This window comes from Lepisma saccharinum, chromosome 30 (genome assembly GCF_977018435.1).
Source record: "Lepisma saccharinum chromosome 30, izLepSacc3.1, whole genome shotgun sequence".
Taxonomy (NCBI): domain Eukaryota; kingdom Metazoa; phylum Arthropoda; class Insecta; order Zygentoma; family Lepismatidae; genus Lepisma; species Lepisma saccharinum.
This window is the reverse complement of record NC_139258.1, coordinates 5,296,328-5,316,207: the sequence shown is the minus strand read 5'-3', so window position 1 is coordinate 5,316,207 and position 19,880 is coordinate 5,296,328. Positions and strand designations below refer to the sequence as shown.

At 38.9% G+C, this 19,880-nt stretch overlaps 1 protein-coding gene across 2 annotated transcripts in view; it reads right to left on the bottom strand.

Moving 5' to 3' along the window:
- LOC145981788 (uncharacterized) overlaps positions 1-19,880 on the bottom strand; it is a 173,109-nt gene that overhangs the window by 147,233 nt on the left and 5,996 nt on the right. For both annotated transcript variants that reach the window (XM_083115206.1, XM_083115207.1), the window contains exons 2-5: positions 15,489-15,610; positions 13,143-13,345; positions 5,450-5,662; positions 803-928 (exon numbers count right to left, since the gene is read on the bottom strand). In XM_083115206.1, coding sequence (XP_082971332.1) covers positions 803-928; positions 5,450-5,662; positions 13,143-13,345; positions 15,489-15,610 — 664 coding nt within the window. The remainder of the gene's footprint in view (positions 1-802; positions 929-5,449; positions 5,663-13,142; positions 13,346-15,488; positions 15,611-19,880) is intronic.

The following is a 19,880-nucleotide window of genomic DNA, read 5'->3' as shown; positions in this document are numbered from 1 at the left end:
CACCGGGAAAGACAAGCGCTGATGCCAGGCCGCTCGCCGCCGAGTCTTGTAGCGGATGTCAGGGAATGCTCTGTATATTAATTAATACAAGACCGGATTCAACGTAATTAATTCTTCCACCAGAATGGGCTTCCTAAAGAAGGCTCATAAATAGCACAAATAGCTGTGCAATACATTCTAATATACGGGTAGCTCTACCATACCACTGCAGATTTTAAAATACAGTTAGCACCAGTGAAAATAGTGACATGTTCTCATGGTACACATGACACAGATTTGAAATATTTAAAAAAATTTATGCACTGAATTTGAAAATTCAGGCACCAAGTGCCATGTTGACCAGGCACCCAGTATTTTTCTACCCCTGCATATGTTGAATAACATGCAAGCTGTGACCTCCAGCTGAAGGAGTTATAGTACAGTAAAACCTTGTTAATATGGACTAAATGGGGGGGGATAAGTTGACCGGTTTAATGAAAGCCCGGATTAACTGAAATAACCTTAAAGAACAGTATAAAGTGCATTAAAACTCCGTTTATAGCAACAAAGCACGTTTATTATGATGTATTTAAAGGGCATAGGCCTAAATGCACCATACAGTACAGTAAAATGTAAAGTAATACTGTGCATACAATACAGTACGTACGATGAATGCAATTGTTGACGTCTAGCCACATTTAAAACCTTGCATTCTGCTTCTTTTTTTTTTTTTTTTTTGAATTTTGCCTGTCTGGATTAAGCAGTCTGGCTTATTGGGGTCCGAATTAACAAGGTTTTACTGTATATTCGAATATCTGCTTACCTGTGGATTTTGAGACTGGTTCTTATGTTCATGGCACTTCTCCAGCAATTGGTCGATGGCTGCATTTCTGCATCTCTTTTTATCATTCAGTTGTCTCCTTCTCTCGTTTAGCCTCTGTTCAATAGCCTGCAAAGGTACAGCAGTTTATCACAAGAAGAAAAACATAGCTCTAAGATTATTCTATTATTATTAATGAGATGGACAGCCATGGCTATTGTATACTAAAACAGTAATAACAAAAACTAGCAGGAAAAAAATGAGCTCATGCGTAGCCAAACAGTTAACACTTTTATTTTTGGCACGCAAAATCTCAGGTTCAATTTTTGTTGGGAGCTCCAAAATTTTAGTGTTGACTCAGCATCACAGTGGCACTTTCAGTGGAGAACTGTTATTTGTGCAATATACGTGGGTTGGAGATTTAATAGTGGCAAGCCAGCGATGTGGAAGTCTTAGTATACCTGTAGCAGCGCCTGTTCTGTTGATGGTTCGAATGGAACAGTCTATTGCCTGAAGAATCTCTGGAAGTTTGGAAGCTTCATCTTAGGGATCAAATGAAAGTCACAGGGGATGGTAGAGCGTTTGCCAGCCCCAATGGCCTAACAAATCAGCCACAGGTTACGCTACATGCACCCGAGCATTTTCTTGCAAAATGATGGGGGGATTCAGCAGAAAGTGTTGCCACTTCTTTTACAACGCAGATTCCCCGCACGCCTTACAAAAACCTTGATGACACTACCATGCTGTATGGCCGTGAGTACATTCAATCTTTATCCAACTCCACTGTTCCTGCCTCGAAAACATTGTTGCGACTACACAACTTTAGACTGCCAACTCCTATGATACTCTATTCCTCTCTTCACTGCCCATACGTCAGTGTTGGAAGGAGGAGTCCATATACTGCGAGGTAGCTTAGGTATCAAACTAACATGTGGTGCAAGCAAGGAGCACCAGTTCCATTTCATGGTGTAAATTAGGAATGGGCCGATATGAAATTTTGGCAGATACCGATAAAGTATTGACATAAAATTTACCGATACCGATAACCGATATTCTAGCAATCTGATATAAAATTAGAAATGGTCCTTGAAGAACCTGAAAGGTTCATTGACCTCCTTAATAAACGTGTGTTTAAAGGTGACTGCAGTGCAAAAGAAGTTGCATATTTAGACATTTACTTCTTTAGAAAGTAGGGCATGGAGATTATCCATAAAAATTAGAACAAAATGGCAGAATTTTGCAATCAATTATGAGATATTTATCAATATATCAGATCAGTAAAATAATCGGTAATTTTACCGATACACCGATATGCCTACATCGGCCGATACCAATAGAGTACCGATTAATCGGTCCCATCCCTAGTGTAAATGCAGCAGTGTTGCCACCATTACATCTTCAACCCACGTACATACACACTGCTCAGCTTTACAGACATCTATCTATACCTGAACAATGAAAGTAAATTATTTAAAGCCTGCTCATATTTACGTAACAAGCACTGCACATATATATATCTCCATCCAACATCAAGAAGTCCACACCACAGGCTTTCAAATGTATGTACCTCATTCCATACGGCAGAGTCCCGGTAATGCTGCAGTTTAAAGAGAAAAAGTAGTTGCCAAGACTTATGAAATAACCTACATAGAATATAGTGTTGATGGTGTTGAGTTTCAACTTTAAAAACTAAAGTCTTCATCAGGATGAGGAACATTTAAAACAACGGCCACCGAGAGAATTCTGAAGCCTCTAGTCTTTGGTACATGTAACTTTACTAATAACACAGGACCCACCATCTTTTTTAAAACAATCCACTCCTTTCTAACAGTCATAATTCCATTGTAAGCACAGAAGTTCCAACCATCAACGTATTAAAAACATACGTTCACTGATTACAATTAAGGAAGACCGTGGACCTTGATGAAAAATATACACTATGGACCCCTTATGAATAATGTTTACATGATATTATTTAATATTTCCTTTCCTATGCAGCAACAGAACTAGAGTTAGCACATCAATCAGACCATAACTACTGATTTGATTTGAAGTGCAATTTATGCACAGAAAGGTTAATCGGGACTGAACCTACTGTTTAAAGTGGGATCTGAACAACTATGTGCTTCGAACCCTGGGCCCCTTGATTACAAGGCAATCACGTCACCACTACACCATCAGGGAGGATCCCATAAGTTCCGACATGATGAAGTCTATAGGTAGGGAGACAAATTTATGGTAAATAAAAACTGAGGAGAGATCAGTGGTATATACCAGTTGGCACAAACTTTTTCATTATGAAAGGAAACAACATATTTGGTCTAGGAATTAACTTGTGCGCCAGGACAAGAGATGGCGTAACGAGCAAATCGTCCCACAGTTCCGTGTAGCCACACATGTGTTGAAAATTCCTGTCAGCGTGCATCGTTCGTAGTATAGGGCAGTTTATTGACGCGTCAACAACAGCATTTTGTAGTCAACTGAACATGGCACAGTTCGTGCCAGATAAAGTGTTTTTGCGGGGTGTTCTGCTTAATTACTTTAACATGCAGAAAAGTACTACCGAAAGTCATCGTATTTTGGTGGAAGTGTATGGTGACAATGCGCTAGCTGAGCGAACGTGTCAGAAGTGGTTTGCACGGTTTAGAAGTGGTGATTTCGGCCTGGAAGACCAAGAGCGACCTGGACAGCCAAAAAAATTTGAAGACGAAGAATTGAGAGCATTGCTCGATCAGGATTCGTATCAAACGCAGGAAGAACTTGCAGAACCATTAGGCGTTGATCAAACAACAGTTTCCAAACGCCTCAAAGCCATGGGAATGATTCAAAAGATGTCACATTGGGTTCCACATGAATTGAAAGACAGAGACGTTGAAAGACGAAAAACCATTTACGAATTGCTGCTTCAAAGACAGAAAAGAAAGGGGTTTTTGCATCGCATTGTTACTGGGGATGAGAAGTGAATCCATTACGAGAACCCGAAATGAAAAAAGGCCTGGGTGAAGCCAGGTGAACCAGGTCCATCACAAACGAAACGAGATATTCACTGTGCAAAGGTTATGCTGTGCATATGGTGGGATATGAAAGGTGTGGTGTACTATGAGCTGCTGCAACCGGGTGAAACCTTAATGGAGAACGTTATCGACGACAATTAATGCGTTTGAAGCAAGATCTGGCCAGGAAATGACCAGAATGGGAGAACAGACATGATAAACTTATTTTTCAACATGATAACGCTCGCCCACATGTCGCAAAACCGGTCAAAACCTATTTAGAAAATGTCGGATGGGAAGTTTCACCCCACCCGCCGTATTCACCAGACGTTGCTCCTTCGGACTACTACTTGTTCCATTGCATGAATAACGATTTGATTGGACAGTGGTTCACTTCTTCAGAAGATATCGAAAAATGGGTCTCTGGCTGGATCGCTTCAAAGGATGAGGACTTCTTTCGCCACGGAATCCGTAACTTGCCTGACAGATGGGCGAAAGTGGTGGCTCGCGATGGACAATATTTTTCTTAAGGTATTTATGTATTTTGTGTTTGAACTACAGCTTCAATGTGTGCGTAACAACCGCACAAATTAATTCCTAGACCAAATAGAAGAGAGCTATAAATTGATAAACTACTTCATTTTTATATACTGTACATATACACAAGTACTTAGCTGTCCAACCAAAAAGAAAACATCAACACAAAATCACTTCATTTCTAAATTGCATATCTCAAGTGATTTATTCATTGTATGTATTTAAAGGATACCCTTGCTGTGGAACAAATAAAATTATCACTACTGCACATACACAAACACATGTTGAAAATCACATGACGATAAACAAAATTCATTCATGACTGAACACAAATGACACCATTGTTTCCCTTGATGTGCGGGAACAGACTAATCTTATCGCTGCTACAGCTAGCAAGTTCAATGAAACTGGAAGCTGAGTAGACATTCGGGGGAAGAAAGGAATGCAGCTTGACAGGGAGCAAAGTTTTCGAACTGAGATTATGAGCAAGGGAAATCCCAATTTGCAGCATCTTCCTAATGTGATTGAAGATAAAACGTTCTTCAGCTGCAAGTGGTAGGAAACTTTAGGCAAACATTTCGTTACAAATCGACAGTTTGCGCGCTCAACCTCGATTGACGGTTTTTGCATCTTTTCTACTTAATTTGATGATATTTCATGGTTATTTCACGAAAAAGCGTTCATTTCGTGGAAAAGCACACATTTCGCATTACTTCGCGAATAAAACTCTTTCATATTTCATCATTGGGGGTATAGTTACGTGCAGAATGTTCAAAATTGCATCCTTTTTTCACATTTCCCGCATCGCGAAAATTCAATGTCCCTATCTATAGGGTTCAAATACCCATACTTGGTACATAAAACTATGGCATTGAAATATGTAATCTTCATGCCATGGGTAATCAAAAATAAGTTTCTATTTTCATGTATGCATGCCTGTCTGGTCTTTAATCTTTCACTGAATCTGCTTTATGTATCAAATTTTGGAATCTCCATCTGGTCATTATCGTTAACCGAAGACAACCTCTTCCATTAAGAATTGTAAATAAACCGAAGACAATTTCTTCTATTAAGAATTGTAAATAATAATAATAATAATAATTCTTACGATCTAACTTACCACTAATTTCTGCTTCATAATTTGAACAACTTCTGCACACTTGTTATTTTCACAAAGACCAGATACGCTTTGAGTGGATGCAGAGTAACTTTCTTCGAAGTTAGTAATGAGAGGTTCTTCCTTCCCTATGTACTTTATTCTCACTTGTGGAAAACCAAGAGACAAAAAATCTCCAACTTCTAAGTTATCAACACCATGGTAAGTTTTCACCACCTAGAACAAATATCAACACATGTAAGAGTATTGTCATCACTTAATTTTTAAGACATTTGGTTTTCATTAACTGGTTGCCTTATTATCCCAAGTAAACTCGGACAGGTACTAGGTGCACTTTCTATATTATCCCGAGTATAATCGGGCCAAAGTACCGTATTTACTCATGTATATAGTGCACTTTTCTCCAAAAGTTTTGACCCCAAAAAGTGTGGTGCCTATTATGCACGGAATAATTTGGACAGCCAACATGAAATCGTACGAAGTTTTTGTGACACTTGCATTGACTTTTCATGTTTACGGAACCATATCATGTTATTTTTCGTTGTAAAGCTTAAATCATGCAGTTTCTGAATATGGAAACAGTATTACATTTAAGATAACGATACTAATGTGAAATGCAGTTGAAATAAGCTAATCACAAAATGAAGGAACGTTCTGATTTTTATGGTACTTTGGATGAAAGAGAAGATAAGGAAAAAGAAAATAATGTATTCCTGGACAAATAATATTATATATATGGAGTGTGTAAATGCCTTAATGGAAGAAATCTTGTGCTGGTAACTGCTAGTTGAGGGTCCTGAATGTGCTTCATATAAATATTACGTTAAGTCATGGAAAAAGGATATATTTTGAAGTTTTTTTTAGAAAAAGTAAAGAAGGAAGGAGCAAACCCATGTATAAAAGTTTGAAAGTCATGTTCCACGATTTTTCACTTTGTAATGTCATGTTCTGTGACACCAAGAAAAGAAATGCCGTTCTGGTGGAATCTGAGCATGCACCTCTTGTCACATGGGACTTGTAACAATGGTATTGTTGGGTGAGAAATAATAGAAAATGACTTCCTGAGTACTGCAAATCCATAACATAATTTTGATCTCGCTCTCTACTATTACAGAATAAATAAGGTGGTTAAAGAGAGAAAGCTTTAGGATGCTAAACACAGTGGAGGGAGAGGCTATGACTCATTGTTTACACACATAGCAACAGGTGACTCATTGAATATGTATAATGTCATCCACTCTTGATTGGCATTACAACAGCTTTACAACCTACAACTAACAAAGCCATTTCTTGACACTGGATTGTACCTCACATTATATACGAGATATAATTGTTTGTCACTTTTTCCCATCAAAAACCAGGGTGCGCAATATACACGAGTGCACAGTATACATGCGTAAATACGGTACTTTTTCTCGTACCATTCTTTTAACTCATGACAAGCTCTCTGCCGTAAAGTACAGTAAATGCCTATGGACGTCCGCAGATTTTTTCCACGGAGCGAGGTTTTTCCCCCATGGGATATATTACCCCAATAATAGTGTTGCCCCTCAGAAAACACCACCTGAATTTGAAATTATCGCATTCATGTAAATTTCCCCTCACCAATCTTGGACGGAAATCAATTCCAGAGGTTCAAACATTGAGGTAAAAGAAAGCAAGACTAGTAGAATCTAAAAGTACTCAAGATGGAAGTAGTTTTCACGTCTTTCCTGCATTATTTCTTCCAGACAGCCACGAGCACCTGCAGGGGGCACAAAAAATGGCAATTTTTATACAAACAAAAATACATATTGTAAAATTTTCATGCTTGTTTCGCTTGCAATATCTGCCTTTCTTACAGTCTTGTCAGGCTCAGAACAGTAGCTAGGGGGCAGCGGGAGTTGTCCCTGGGCACTGAACGATCCAAATTAAAGAAAATTGTAAAAAAAGAATGCCAAAGAGGCCTGTGAAATTTTTTGTGACATTTAAATCAATATTGTTTTCAGTTTGCAAACATTTGGATCTAAAAAGTATCTTGCTTGCTCTTGCAATTTTATTGTTTTCTATAATGTGATGTAATTACCAGAGAGAGAAGTTATAACTACTAAGTACTTCAGACTCTTACTACTAAACAGTTTTGTCTTAAATGCAGGAACACAATTGTTTGGAGGAAAAGCAGCGCAACACATTTCAGAGAATTTATTTATTCGTTATGGTGCATCTATGTTCCTGCATTATATCTATATATATATATATATATATATATATATATATATATATATACCCATCAAAGCAATGAAACTAAAACAGTGAGTTGAAATGATGTTTTTCTTTCCAGACTTTCATCAAGGCAATGCTTCTAAGTTAACCACACTGTGCCTATCTAATATCTAATAATTTCATCATCAGAACTGCAATTTGTATGATTTCAAAAACATATGTACAACATTTAAAGGAAATATATTATGTTTACTTTTATTATGATGATAAAAATGTATATCATATATTAGCCCAAGTACACTTGGGATAAAAAAATTTGTTCATCATAAATGCATGTTTATATACCAAGTGTGCCGGTTAATAATTCTTAATTTTGTCACTGGATGGCACTGGAAGCCAGGGTTGGTGCAGTCTCAACTGTTATGTCAGTGTGTTACCAGGACAGTAACTGTCAAAACATCGTGGATGTGCAAACCGAGTGCGATTGATCGTCATATTTGGTTTGTGTGGGAAACACGTTGACCTTCAAACCAAATAAGGAGCATGTGCAGCACGTCCTGCTTTTCTTGTTCAATCAAAAGAAAAACGCGAGTGAAAGCCATCGTATCGTTGTAGAAACGTATGGTGACAATGTCCTAATGCAAGACGCGTGTGTGCGTGGGTTTCGACGATTCAAAAGTGGTGATTTCGACTTGAAAGACAAAGATCGCCTGGGCCAGCCGAAAAAATTCCAAGACGCCGAATTGCAAGCACTGTTGGACGAAGACGATACACAAACGCAACAACAACTGGCAGAGAAGTTAAATGTTGGTCGCCAAACCATATCTGATCGTCTTCATGCCATGGGAAAGATCTAGAAGGCAGGAAAATGGGTCTCACATCATCTGAACGACAGACAAATGGAAAAGCGAAAAACGGTGTGTGAAGTGTTGCTTTCTCAGCATGAAAGAAAGTCTTTCTTGCATCGGATAGTGACTGGGGACGAAAAATGGATCTACTTCGAGAACCCAAAATGCAAAAAGTCATGGGTTGACCCAGGACAACCTTCAACATTGACCGCAAAACCGAATCGCTTGGGAAGGAAGACAGTGCTGTGCAGTTCGTGGGATCAGAAGGGTGTGGTGTACCATGAGCTTCTGAAACCAGGTGAAACAGTGAATGCCGTTCGCTACCGTCAACAACTCATCAATTTGAACCATGCATTGATCGAAAAGCACCCAGATTGGGCGACAAGACACGGAAAAGAGATTTTGCAGCACGACAACGCCTCATCACACACAGCGAAAGGCATCAGAGACACCATTTCTGCACTTGGCTGGGAATTCTTGCCCCACCTGCCATACTCACCAGACTTAGCCCCTTCGGACTACCACTTGTTTTCATCAATGTCTCACTCACTTTCCCAGCAACATTTCAACAATTACGAAGATGTCGAACAATGGCTTGCTGACTGGATCACCTCAAAATGTGAACGATTTTTCTGGAAGGCCATCCACAATTTGACGGATAGATGGGCACAATGTATAGCTAGTGATGGTGCATACTTTGAATAAAGCATTTGTTACCTTCTCCCCAGATACACTAGTTTTATTTCGGATCAATTAAGTATTATTAACCGCCACACCTGGTATATACAGGGTGATTTAGAATTCCTATTACACACTTCTAGGGGTTCTGGAGGGGACTTAGTAGATCAAGTTTTGATAAGGAACCCATGTCCGGAAACGTACCGTTTTGGTACTACACAGATGACACGATCAAGTAATTTCACATCTCCCGCTTTGCCTGCGTCACTACAAGAGCAGCTTGATGTGGCAACCCTGAAGTTTGTTGCAAACAGTGTACCTCTGAAGGATGTTTGCATATACACGCTCAAAAATACCTGGTGTCTGCTGCAGCCAGAACTGGTGCAACCACATCTTCCCCCGACACTGCAGGAGTCTCATAAACAAGACTCTTCATTTGGCCCTATACGAAAAAGTCAAGATGAGTTAGATCTGGCGATCTTGGTGGCCAAGGAGTTGGTCCACCTGTAGCAGCTCTTGTAGTGACACAGGTAAAGCAGGAGATGTGAAATTATGTGATCTTGTCATCTAGTACCAAACGGTACGTTTCCGGACATGGGTTCCTTATCAAAACTTGATCTACTAAGTCCCCTCTACTACCCCTAGAAGCGTGTAATAGGAATTCTGAATCACTCTGTATATACATGCTTATAAGTGAGTTAACTGAATTGTTTAAACTATCATTTCATATATACAATATTTAGAGACAGTACATTATAAACGTTTTGTACAAATACGTTTTCTTACATTATGTTCATGAAAAATTAACATTTTCACATGCATGTGCGTGTACCCTGAGTTAACGTGAGATAATAAAACATAACTTTTATACACGTAGATATTTTAACTTCTTAGATATATTTCAGGTATGTATTCTTAATCACGAGCATTCAATATAGAGCAGAGAGACTGGATTTAAAAAATTCCACAATCAGCAAAATCAGCCATGTTTATTTACAGTTTGATGATAATGACTAGGATTTTTATGACCTAAAAATCACCAAAATATGCAAAATAAAATATGCTCTTATGACCTAAAATTTTACAAAATTTGAAAAATATGTCCTTATAACTAGACTGTTTCAAACATCAATATCTAACTTATGCTGAAATATTTTCATATATTTTGGTTCACTTTATGGGCCCTGATGAGTTGAAATGCACAATGAATACTTTCTGTAAATTCTCAATTAAAAATGAAAAAGATTTTGCTGCAGTCCCAAAAACCCCTTGAGTAAACATGGGAGTAAGAATGAATGCACTTGGAAAATGACTGTATATTTCTAGAAAAAGCGAAAATATGCTGAATATCACCAAAAATCCATCAAAATATGCTTTATCAAGTAGAAATGGCCAAATATGCCCTTAAGAAGCACCTTAATTTAATTCAATTCAAGTCACAATATGAATTTCTATATATTTAGGGAACACATCACCCTTAACAAAAAAAAAATATTTGCTGTCATAAAAATCTTAGCTCTAATAATGACACTATTTACGCTGTATTTTGTATATTTTTCTACACAAAATGTTTGCTACTTTTTCCTATAAAAATTATTGAATTTTAAATCAAGATAAATTTAAGTGTATTTACGGTTACATATTACATTTCCTTTCGTATGAGCTTAACGCCATTAGTACATATATTTTGTTTCCTTTCTTAGAGCCTAATAAACACCATTAAATGATTACGAGATTAATGTACTTGCACCAAAAATGATTCTGATCTCTACAAAATCCTTATGTACATTATTCTATAAATTATTTATTTCAAGTGATTTAAATCATTAATTTTGCTAACAAATCACCTGATTCAAATCTTGAGAATCCATCTTGGCCACACGTAAGTAAAAACTGTATGTTACCTCAAACAATTATCAGCTGTGGTTACGCGAACATTGAAGAAATGAATCTTGTGTGTTTAGTTTTGTTAAAATTGCAGCCTCAAACTATGAGGGAAAGTCAATATACTGCATGTGATAAAAGTATCCGGACACACCGCAAAACGTGTGTTTATCATAGAGGGCGACACAGTATTGCCATCTACCGCATGGAACACATAGTCAGCGAACTCAGTAGTCTGCAGACAGTGTGAGACAGCAGTATGGGATGGTCTGAGGAACTCACAGACTTTCAACGTGGTCAGTTGGTTGGGTGCCACTTGTGTAGGAAGTCTGTGTGTGAGATTTCCACCCTCATAAACATCCCTCTGTCCACTGTTTCCAATGTTATAGTGAAGGGATGTGTACAACCCAAAAGCGTGCAGGCCAACCTCCCATGTTGACTTCCAGAGACCATCGAGTGTTGAAGAGGGTCGTACAGCATTATCGTCAATCATCCATCACCACCATCACACAGAATTCCGAACTGCATCAGGATCTACTCCAAGCTCCATTACTGTTTGGCGCAAGGTGCGGTAACTTGGTTTCCATGGGCGAGCAGCTGCCCATAAGTCAAACATCACACAGACAAATGCCAAACGCCGCCTCGTGTGGTGCAAGGAGCGTCGAAACTGGACCATAGAACAGTGGAAAACCGTTGTGTGAAGTGATGAATCACGGTACACAATGTGGCGATCCGATCGTAGGGTGTGGGTGTGGCGAATGCCTGGTAAACGACCTCTACCAGCCTGTATAGTGCCGACAGTGAAATTCGGAGTTGGCGGGGTTACAGTGTGGTCACGTATCTCCTGGAGGGGGCCTGACCCCCTTCTTGCTTTACATGGCAATGCCACGGCACAAGCTCATGTTGACATTTCAACAGCTTTCATGCTGCCTACCATCGAAGACCAGTTCGAGGATGACCATTGTGTCTTTCAACACGACCGAGCACCCGTCCATACTGCAGGGCTTGTGAGGGAGTGGTTTCACGACAACAACATCCCACTAATGGACTGGCCTGCACAGAGTCCTGATTTGAATCCCATAGAACATCTCTGGGATGTTTTGGAATGCCAACTTCATGCTAGACCACACTGATTACATCAATACCTCTTCTCATTTTGGTGCTCTGCGAGGAATGGGCTGCCATTCCTCAGGAAACCTTCTGGCACCTGATTGAAAGTATGCCTGTCAGAGTGAATGTTGTCATCAAGCCTAAGGGTGGACCAACACTGTATTGTCTGCCAGTGTATCTGATGGAGGGTTGCCCAAACTTGTACTTTATTTTCAGGTGGGTGTCCGGATACTTCTGATCACATAGAGTATAAATTGCAAAATGAAATATCTTCGAATTGTTGCAATGTGAAATTGTTTTATGAATATCAGTCGTTGCACTGATCCTTTCCGCAATTGTCTGTGTAGATGGCAATACCACCATGTATCGTATATGGCACTAGTAGTCACGTTCTCGTGCAGCAGTGTCTCATTTGAGTGCAAAGTGCGTAAGAAGAAGTTCAAGGTTACCTCAGTGAGCACGGAAGGTGACTGTCGCCATGTTTTGTGACAGTAAAGGCATCTTACTCCTGTAATTTCTGCTCCAGGATCACTGCAGCCACGTATTGCAGAACCCTGATGAAGTTACGGTCAGCCACGGGAGATGGGAGTTCTGTTGGATGACAACGCTCGTCCACACAGTGCCAATACCACAGTGGCTCACATACGGTCCCTAGGTTGGGAACAACTGGAACATCCTGCCTACAGTCTGGATCTGGCACCATCCGACTTTCATCTTTTCGGCCCACTGAAGAATCACGTGGATGGTCACCGGTTCCAGGATAAGGACGAGGTCCATCGGGAGGTTGCCAGCTGGCTACGACACCAACCACAAACCTTCTTCGCTGCTGGCTTTGAGGGACTCGTAAAACGCTGGGACAAGTGCCTAAATGTTCATGGAGATTACGTTGAAAAATAAACCACATTTCATCAGGTAACTATTTCAACTTTTCTTTCTATTCCATTTTGAGACTTATATACGAACGTATATCTTACCTCTAAAGTCTTCAACCTAGAGACGACAACTATCTCGGAGAACGATGAGACTATGTAGTATTTCCTAAGGGGGCAGAAGCTAGAAAATTCTACGATCTTTTCAGCATGCGACAATGGGATGTCACACATGCCACAAATTAGTTTCTTAGAAAACTCTAGGAGTTGTCCACCAGTTGTACATATTGCAACATCAGCCCCTGATTCTGAAAAAAATAAACTTGCCTTTATAAAAGTAAATACAAATTTTGTTTCCAAAAACGTAGCATTGGATTTATTCATTTATACCGATGTATCAGTATCGATTGGAGTTCATCTACCGATACCAACCGATACTATCCTGGTATTTTGGAATATCACACGGTCCGCAAAAAATGCCACGCTACACTGTCACGGAGCATAATTACCCTGGAAATTATGCAAAATTCGAACTTTCTTTATATTTTCTACCAATTTTGCACGAAAAACTATATTTTGTGATTACATAACATCTATTTTAATATTCTTATGTAATTCTTGAATATTCTAAAGCAAATTTCTTGGTATATTGATGCATATAATTGAAGAACAAAATTTACACATCAATATTGATCAATATTTTGAGCAAATTTTAATTATTGCAATTTTCAAGTATCGGTATCGGTGGGAATCGGTACAAGTATCGGCATCGGTTCGAAGTGGTATCAGCTCAGCCCTAATTTATTCAATGGTCCATATATTTCATTAATGAAAAGTGTTTATACTAATCGGTATGGTATACTTCGAGACAAGATAACCAAAAAAATAGCAAAAATTACCTTGCATTCGAACAAGGCAGAGGAAGACCCATAGATACAGTGAAAGTTTGATTTTATGTTTTTCAGGGGCACAAACTGCAAACACTTAAAAGGCGGGAAAATGTAAAATACATAGAGGATTTTTTTTTAATGTTTTCCTATGTTCGGACCATTACAATTGGATGTATAATGTGGTAAAATGTAAAATCCGGGGATGTAAAATTTGGGGTTCCACTGTACCTAAATGCACGGCCATGAAATTAGGTGGCAGAAGTTTGTGCTGTTGCCACGTCGGAGCACAACTTCATATGTTCGGAGATTTAAGAGAATGAAAGATCTCGTTGTAGAGTTGGTGTTTGTAATCCATGTGATAGAAGATGACAGTATTTGCTCGAAAGGCCAGGGATGACACAAAAGTGGCCTGGAGAGAGGTCGGTCTGATGCTCGAACTAGGCAACGCAGCCCGCCACACAGTGCGCGGGAAGCAGCGACTTTTGTCCCGCTCTTGCTTTGCTTTTCCTATATGTGACGGTGAAATTCTGTCCATCCGCCTTTTTCATGGTCGTGCATTTAGAGATGTAAGGCACACAGAAAGGCAGAAGTTAATTTCATAATTTTAAACATACTGTCACACTAGTACCAACACACAGACTAATGCTAATTTGCACACTCTCGAAACACACACTAATACAGTAAAACCTGTCTATCCCGGAACATGATGGTTCCGAGCAAAATGTTCCGTCGTAACAGTTTTTCTTCTTATACAGGATTGACTTTAAATATGCTACAGTATAGAGCGCTGCAGGAAATAATGGAAAGACAGATTTACATTTCGCATTACTTATAACGTAGAGTACTAATGCATGTACGTACATGAAGAAAAAAGCGATACATTCATCAATTTCATCATATCATCACTCATCCCCATTTTCGCAAATTAGCCAAAAGTGCCACAAAAAGCGAAGTAAAATGGACACTCACAAACATCCATGCCCTTGCCAGGATTCGAACCCGGGACCCCTGGTGTCGTAGCGCGATGTGCATAGAGGGAAAGAGAAAGATTGAAAGATGGAATAAGAAAGGTGAAGAAAGATTGAGATAAAAGTGAAGAAAAAGAAAGAAACAAAGAGAGATAACAAGAAAAATAGAAAGATAACGAAAGAACAGAGGAGAAATAGACAAAGAAAGGTGGAGAAAGAGGGTAAGAGATGAAAGAAAGAAACGGAATCGTAACAGCTATGAGTATTGTAGCGCATTCTTTCATATCGACAATGTTACCGATAAGCGAGTGGCAACAGAGGCGTGTTCCACTTACAGTATTCTATTGTTTTCTTGCGAGCGAAAAAAATAAAGGAAAACCGTTTTACTGAGAATAAAAACATCTCATTGGTCTTTAAATGGTGTTCCGTTTCCGCGTTCAGGAGGTTTCCGCTTTAAGCAGGTCATTTTCAGGTATAAAATCGGTCCGTTCTGGGGACTTTTTTTTCCCCGTATTTACAGATTTCCTTCTTATAGAGGTTCCGAGATATGCAGTTTTTACTGTACTTAATTTGCACAATCTATCTCAACTTACCACTCTCCTTGTCATTCAAAGCCTTGTTCCTCAATACAATGTAGCATGTTGTTATTGGAATGTAAGCCTCTGGGACAAATTCCTTCCACTGTTGTGAAGCCATTATGCCATGTTGGTCTTTGCTGTAAGAAAGAAAATTCAGCTCTATTAAGCACATACTTTACCCCAAATAAACAAGTTAAATTACGAGATTCATTTCAAAAGAAAAGGCCGATTGATTATATCAAACAAGAAAAGAAGTGTAACAACACTGTATTAGTAGTTACAAACTATTACATATCCACTTCATTATTTTCCAAGCACTTATGGTTCCATGGAACAATGTTTTTTATACCACCTGCATAGAAGTTCGCTGCCTGAAGTTCAGCCAATCCAACACTACCATTTTCAACATCTCAGTTTCTTCAAATTGATGAGACATAAGCCACTTCTTGAGGTGCAGGAAGATGTGATAGTCAGTAGGTGCAAGGTCTGGAGTATAGGTGAGTGGTTCGTCTAGAGAGTGAGAGCAACAGTGTGGGGTCTAGTGTTGTCATGCATAAGAACAGTTGGTAAGAATTTACAATGCTGGACCCTTCCGTAATTTCTATCCTACTTCTTATACTCATGAAATATGTAGTCCCGATGAAGTATCTGAGGTTAACGTGTGGGGGGGGGGGTGATGTGTTGAAATTGTTAATTGACGTGTAGAAGTTGTAAAATAAGCTTTCGTTACAGTGATCGTTGACCCGTATACAAGCATGTTTGTTCAACGTAGCGTTCACATGTTCAGTGGAAACCATGTTTGTTCAACATAGCGTTCACATGTTCAGTGGAAACCATGTTTGTTCAACGTAGCGTTCACATGTTCAGTTATCTGCGTGGTGTGAGGAAGATGGTGACTTTGAAGGTAGGAAATAAAGTTCTTTCTTTCGTAAGTTTTTTTTTTAGTAACTTTGAATTGGGTATATTCGTTGGGCATTCGTTCATATTTCGCATAGTCAATAACTTAGGACACTTGATCACGATTGTGTAGTTGAAATTTGTCGCTCAAGTGCTACGAAACTGACATTTTATTATGGTACCCCACAAACCATATTCATGCTAAGGTTAGGTTAGGTTAGGCAAACATAGCTAAAATTTCGTTCTAAAACGTAAAATATTGAAATAACCATTGTTTTCGTGGAGAAATCCAGGGTTTCTGTTCCAATCGCGGACCACTTAATTTCGCTTATTTTGCAATTTCTACACATGACCCCCAAAACTTCATGTCGGATGGAATAAAAACCTGCTTACAGAAGGCAGTGGATGAAACAATAGGCTACAGGGAAAGGAAAAGTGCAAAGAAACCATGGATTACTGAAAATATGCTGGAAAAATGGAGGAACGGAGAAAATGGAAAAATGTAAATACAGAAGGGGGAAGAAATAATTACAGGATACTGAATAACCAGCTAAGAAGAGAAGCTGACAGGGCAAAAGAACAATGGATGAAACAAAAATGTGAAGAACTGGAAAAAAGAGGAAGGTATGATTTGATGTATCGTGAAGTAAACTGCTTGGGCTTCCAAAAGAAGAAATGGAAAACAATGTGGATGATGGAAGACGAGGAAGGATGTGAAATCACAGACAAAAAAGGAAAATCGAATGTGTGGGGAAAGTACGTTGAACAGCTCTACCAGAAAGAGAATCGCCCAGACAGTCTGAATGTAGAAAATGAAGATGACGTGCCTGATGATGAAAAAGGATACTATATCCTGAATGAAGAATTTGAGCAAGCACTCAAAGAAATGAGGAATGGGAAAGCAACGGGCACTGATGAAATTCCTGCTGAACTTATCAAATGCCTGGGAGATGGAAGAAGAGAAATACTGCACTTATGCAATGAAATCTATGAGAAAGGGGATTGGCCACAAGATTTCACGGAGACGGTTTGGGTACCTCTGCAGAAGAAAAACAATGCCGGAAAATGTTCTGAGTACAGGACAATCACTCGGCAAAAATTCTTCTAAGAATTCTGAACAGACGCCTATACTCGAAGGTCAGTGGCGAGTTAGAGGAAGAACAGTTTGGTTTCAGGAAAGGAAGAGGTACAAGGGATGCAATTGGTTTACTGAGGACCATTGGGGAAATATATTTAGAGAAAGGAAAGGAGGTGTTTGTAGTATTTGTAGACCTGGAGAAAGCCTTTGATAGAGTGAATTGGGTCAAACTTTCAGAAATTCTGAAGAAAATTCGGGTAGATTGGAAAGAGAGGAGACTTCTAAGCAACTTATACATGAATCAACGAGTTAAAGTGAGAACAGGAGACGAAATGACAGAAGGCTGTGTAATTGGAAGAGGAGTACGACAAGGATGCTGCCTATCGCCTACTTTGTTTAATATCTATTTAGAAGATATAGTGAAAAATTGTTTCCAGGGAACAGGAGGTGTCAAATTGGGAGGAAGAAGAATAAACTGCATAAGATTTGCTGATGACATGGCATTATTCGCTGAGGATGAAATAACCATAAATAGTATGTTAGAAGAGTTAAGCAGCAGCTGTGAGCAGTATGGGATGAAGATTAATGTAAAGAAGACAAAGGCAATGGTTATAGGACGGAAACCAAGGAATATTAATGTGAGAGCAAACAGTGAAAGAATCAAGCAAGTGGATAGCTTCAAGTACCTCGGATGCACTATAAGCAGTGACATGAGCTGCAAACAAGAAGTGAAAATGAGAATCGCAATAGGAAAAGAAGCTTTCAATAGAAGAAAAAATGTTTTTTGTGGACCCATGGACATAGGTCTAAGGAAGAGATTAGTAAAATGTTTTGTGTGGAGTGTAGCACTATATGGTGCAGAAACCTGGACGTTGAGAAGAAATGAAGAGAAACGACTCGAAGCTTTTGAAATGTGGACATGGCGAAAAATGGAGCGTGTAAAATGGACGGACAAGGTAAGAAACGAAACCGTACTGAAAAGAGTTGGTGAAAAAAGATCTATACTGGAGACCATCAAAAAGAGGAAAAGAAACTGGTTAGGACACTGTCTAAGAAGGAACTGCCTGCTAAGAGATGCCTTGGAGGGAATGGTTGAAGGAAGAAAAGTCCGTGGAAGAAAGAGATATCAGCTTATGAAAAACCTGCCAATTAGGCAGAAAACAATGAATGAATGAATTTGTGATTAGGAGGCCTCAATTAGTGAGTATGAGAAATATTACAAAAAATCGGGGAGGGGTCCGTTGTTGTAAATTTGCTCTGAACAGCTCCTTAGCACAGAATTCCATGTCATCAGTTCTGCATGGCATGTCTTGTTTGGATAGTGTTGTGACTCATGAAATCCACCAAAGCACATCTTCTTCATTCCAGAAAACAGCTGCCATGACGATAATCTGTGGATCTAGACTGAAAGAAACAGTTATTGAAGTCTTGGAGAGGTTATCACAATATAATGTAAAGGTTAATTTGTTAAAATGCAAGGTGTTAGAACACACCATTCAGAACTTCGGATATGAAATATCTGCAGAAGGAACTAAACGATGCCAAAATAAGATTGAAGACTTGCTCAACAGTTCACATCCTCGTAACGTAAAGGAATTAAACCCATTCCCAGGCGACATTAACTTATTTCATGAGTGTATTTCAAATATTTAAATTTGAATTTCAGCCTTGTACAATTTGTTAAAAAAACAATATAAGTTGGAAGGGGAGTGATGACTCTGAAATTCAGTAGAGAAAGGTGGAAGAATCATTAAGATCATCTGAAACATTACCTATTGTTTAAGCCCATGATTCAATTGTCACTGAAACAGAGCATTCAAGACTCAACAAAATTGACAACTGAAAGGTGTTGAACAACATAATTTTTAGAAATCTTGAAAGGCTTGAAATTTACTCCTAAACACTTTCCTACATGTTTTCATATCCACTGAAGATAATTTTAATAATATATGAAATATTTTTGTACCCAGAGAAGTTTTGCACCCATTTCCACATTCTTCCTAAAGGCTCCCAGAAATTAAAACACTATAACGGATTCAAAAGAAAAACAAAGATGGATAAAAAAGAAAGGATCATCCTAAAATAATAAAAGTTTTCTGATCATGTTAAGACATTCTGTCAGTGGAGTCTTGCTTCACATATGCTGTACTGCACTGTGATACTATTGCTTAAATTGTGATGAGAAGGAAATTATCCATGTATACTGAAATTCTAACATGTGTGAATTTCTCAGTGACAGCCCAGGATAAATATTTTTTTGAGTTGCAGGGAAAAGAATACCTTGTACATTTGTTACAATTGGATGTCATTCATGTGTCACATATTTTGCCTGTGACGAGAAATGTACCTGGGCTGGGCTACCTTCCCAGAGGCAGAGCTGCATGCCACCAGGCGCATCCCCAGGTTGCCAGCAGATATGTTGGCTAGCTGGA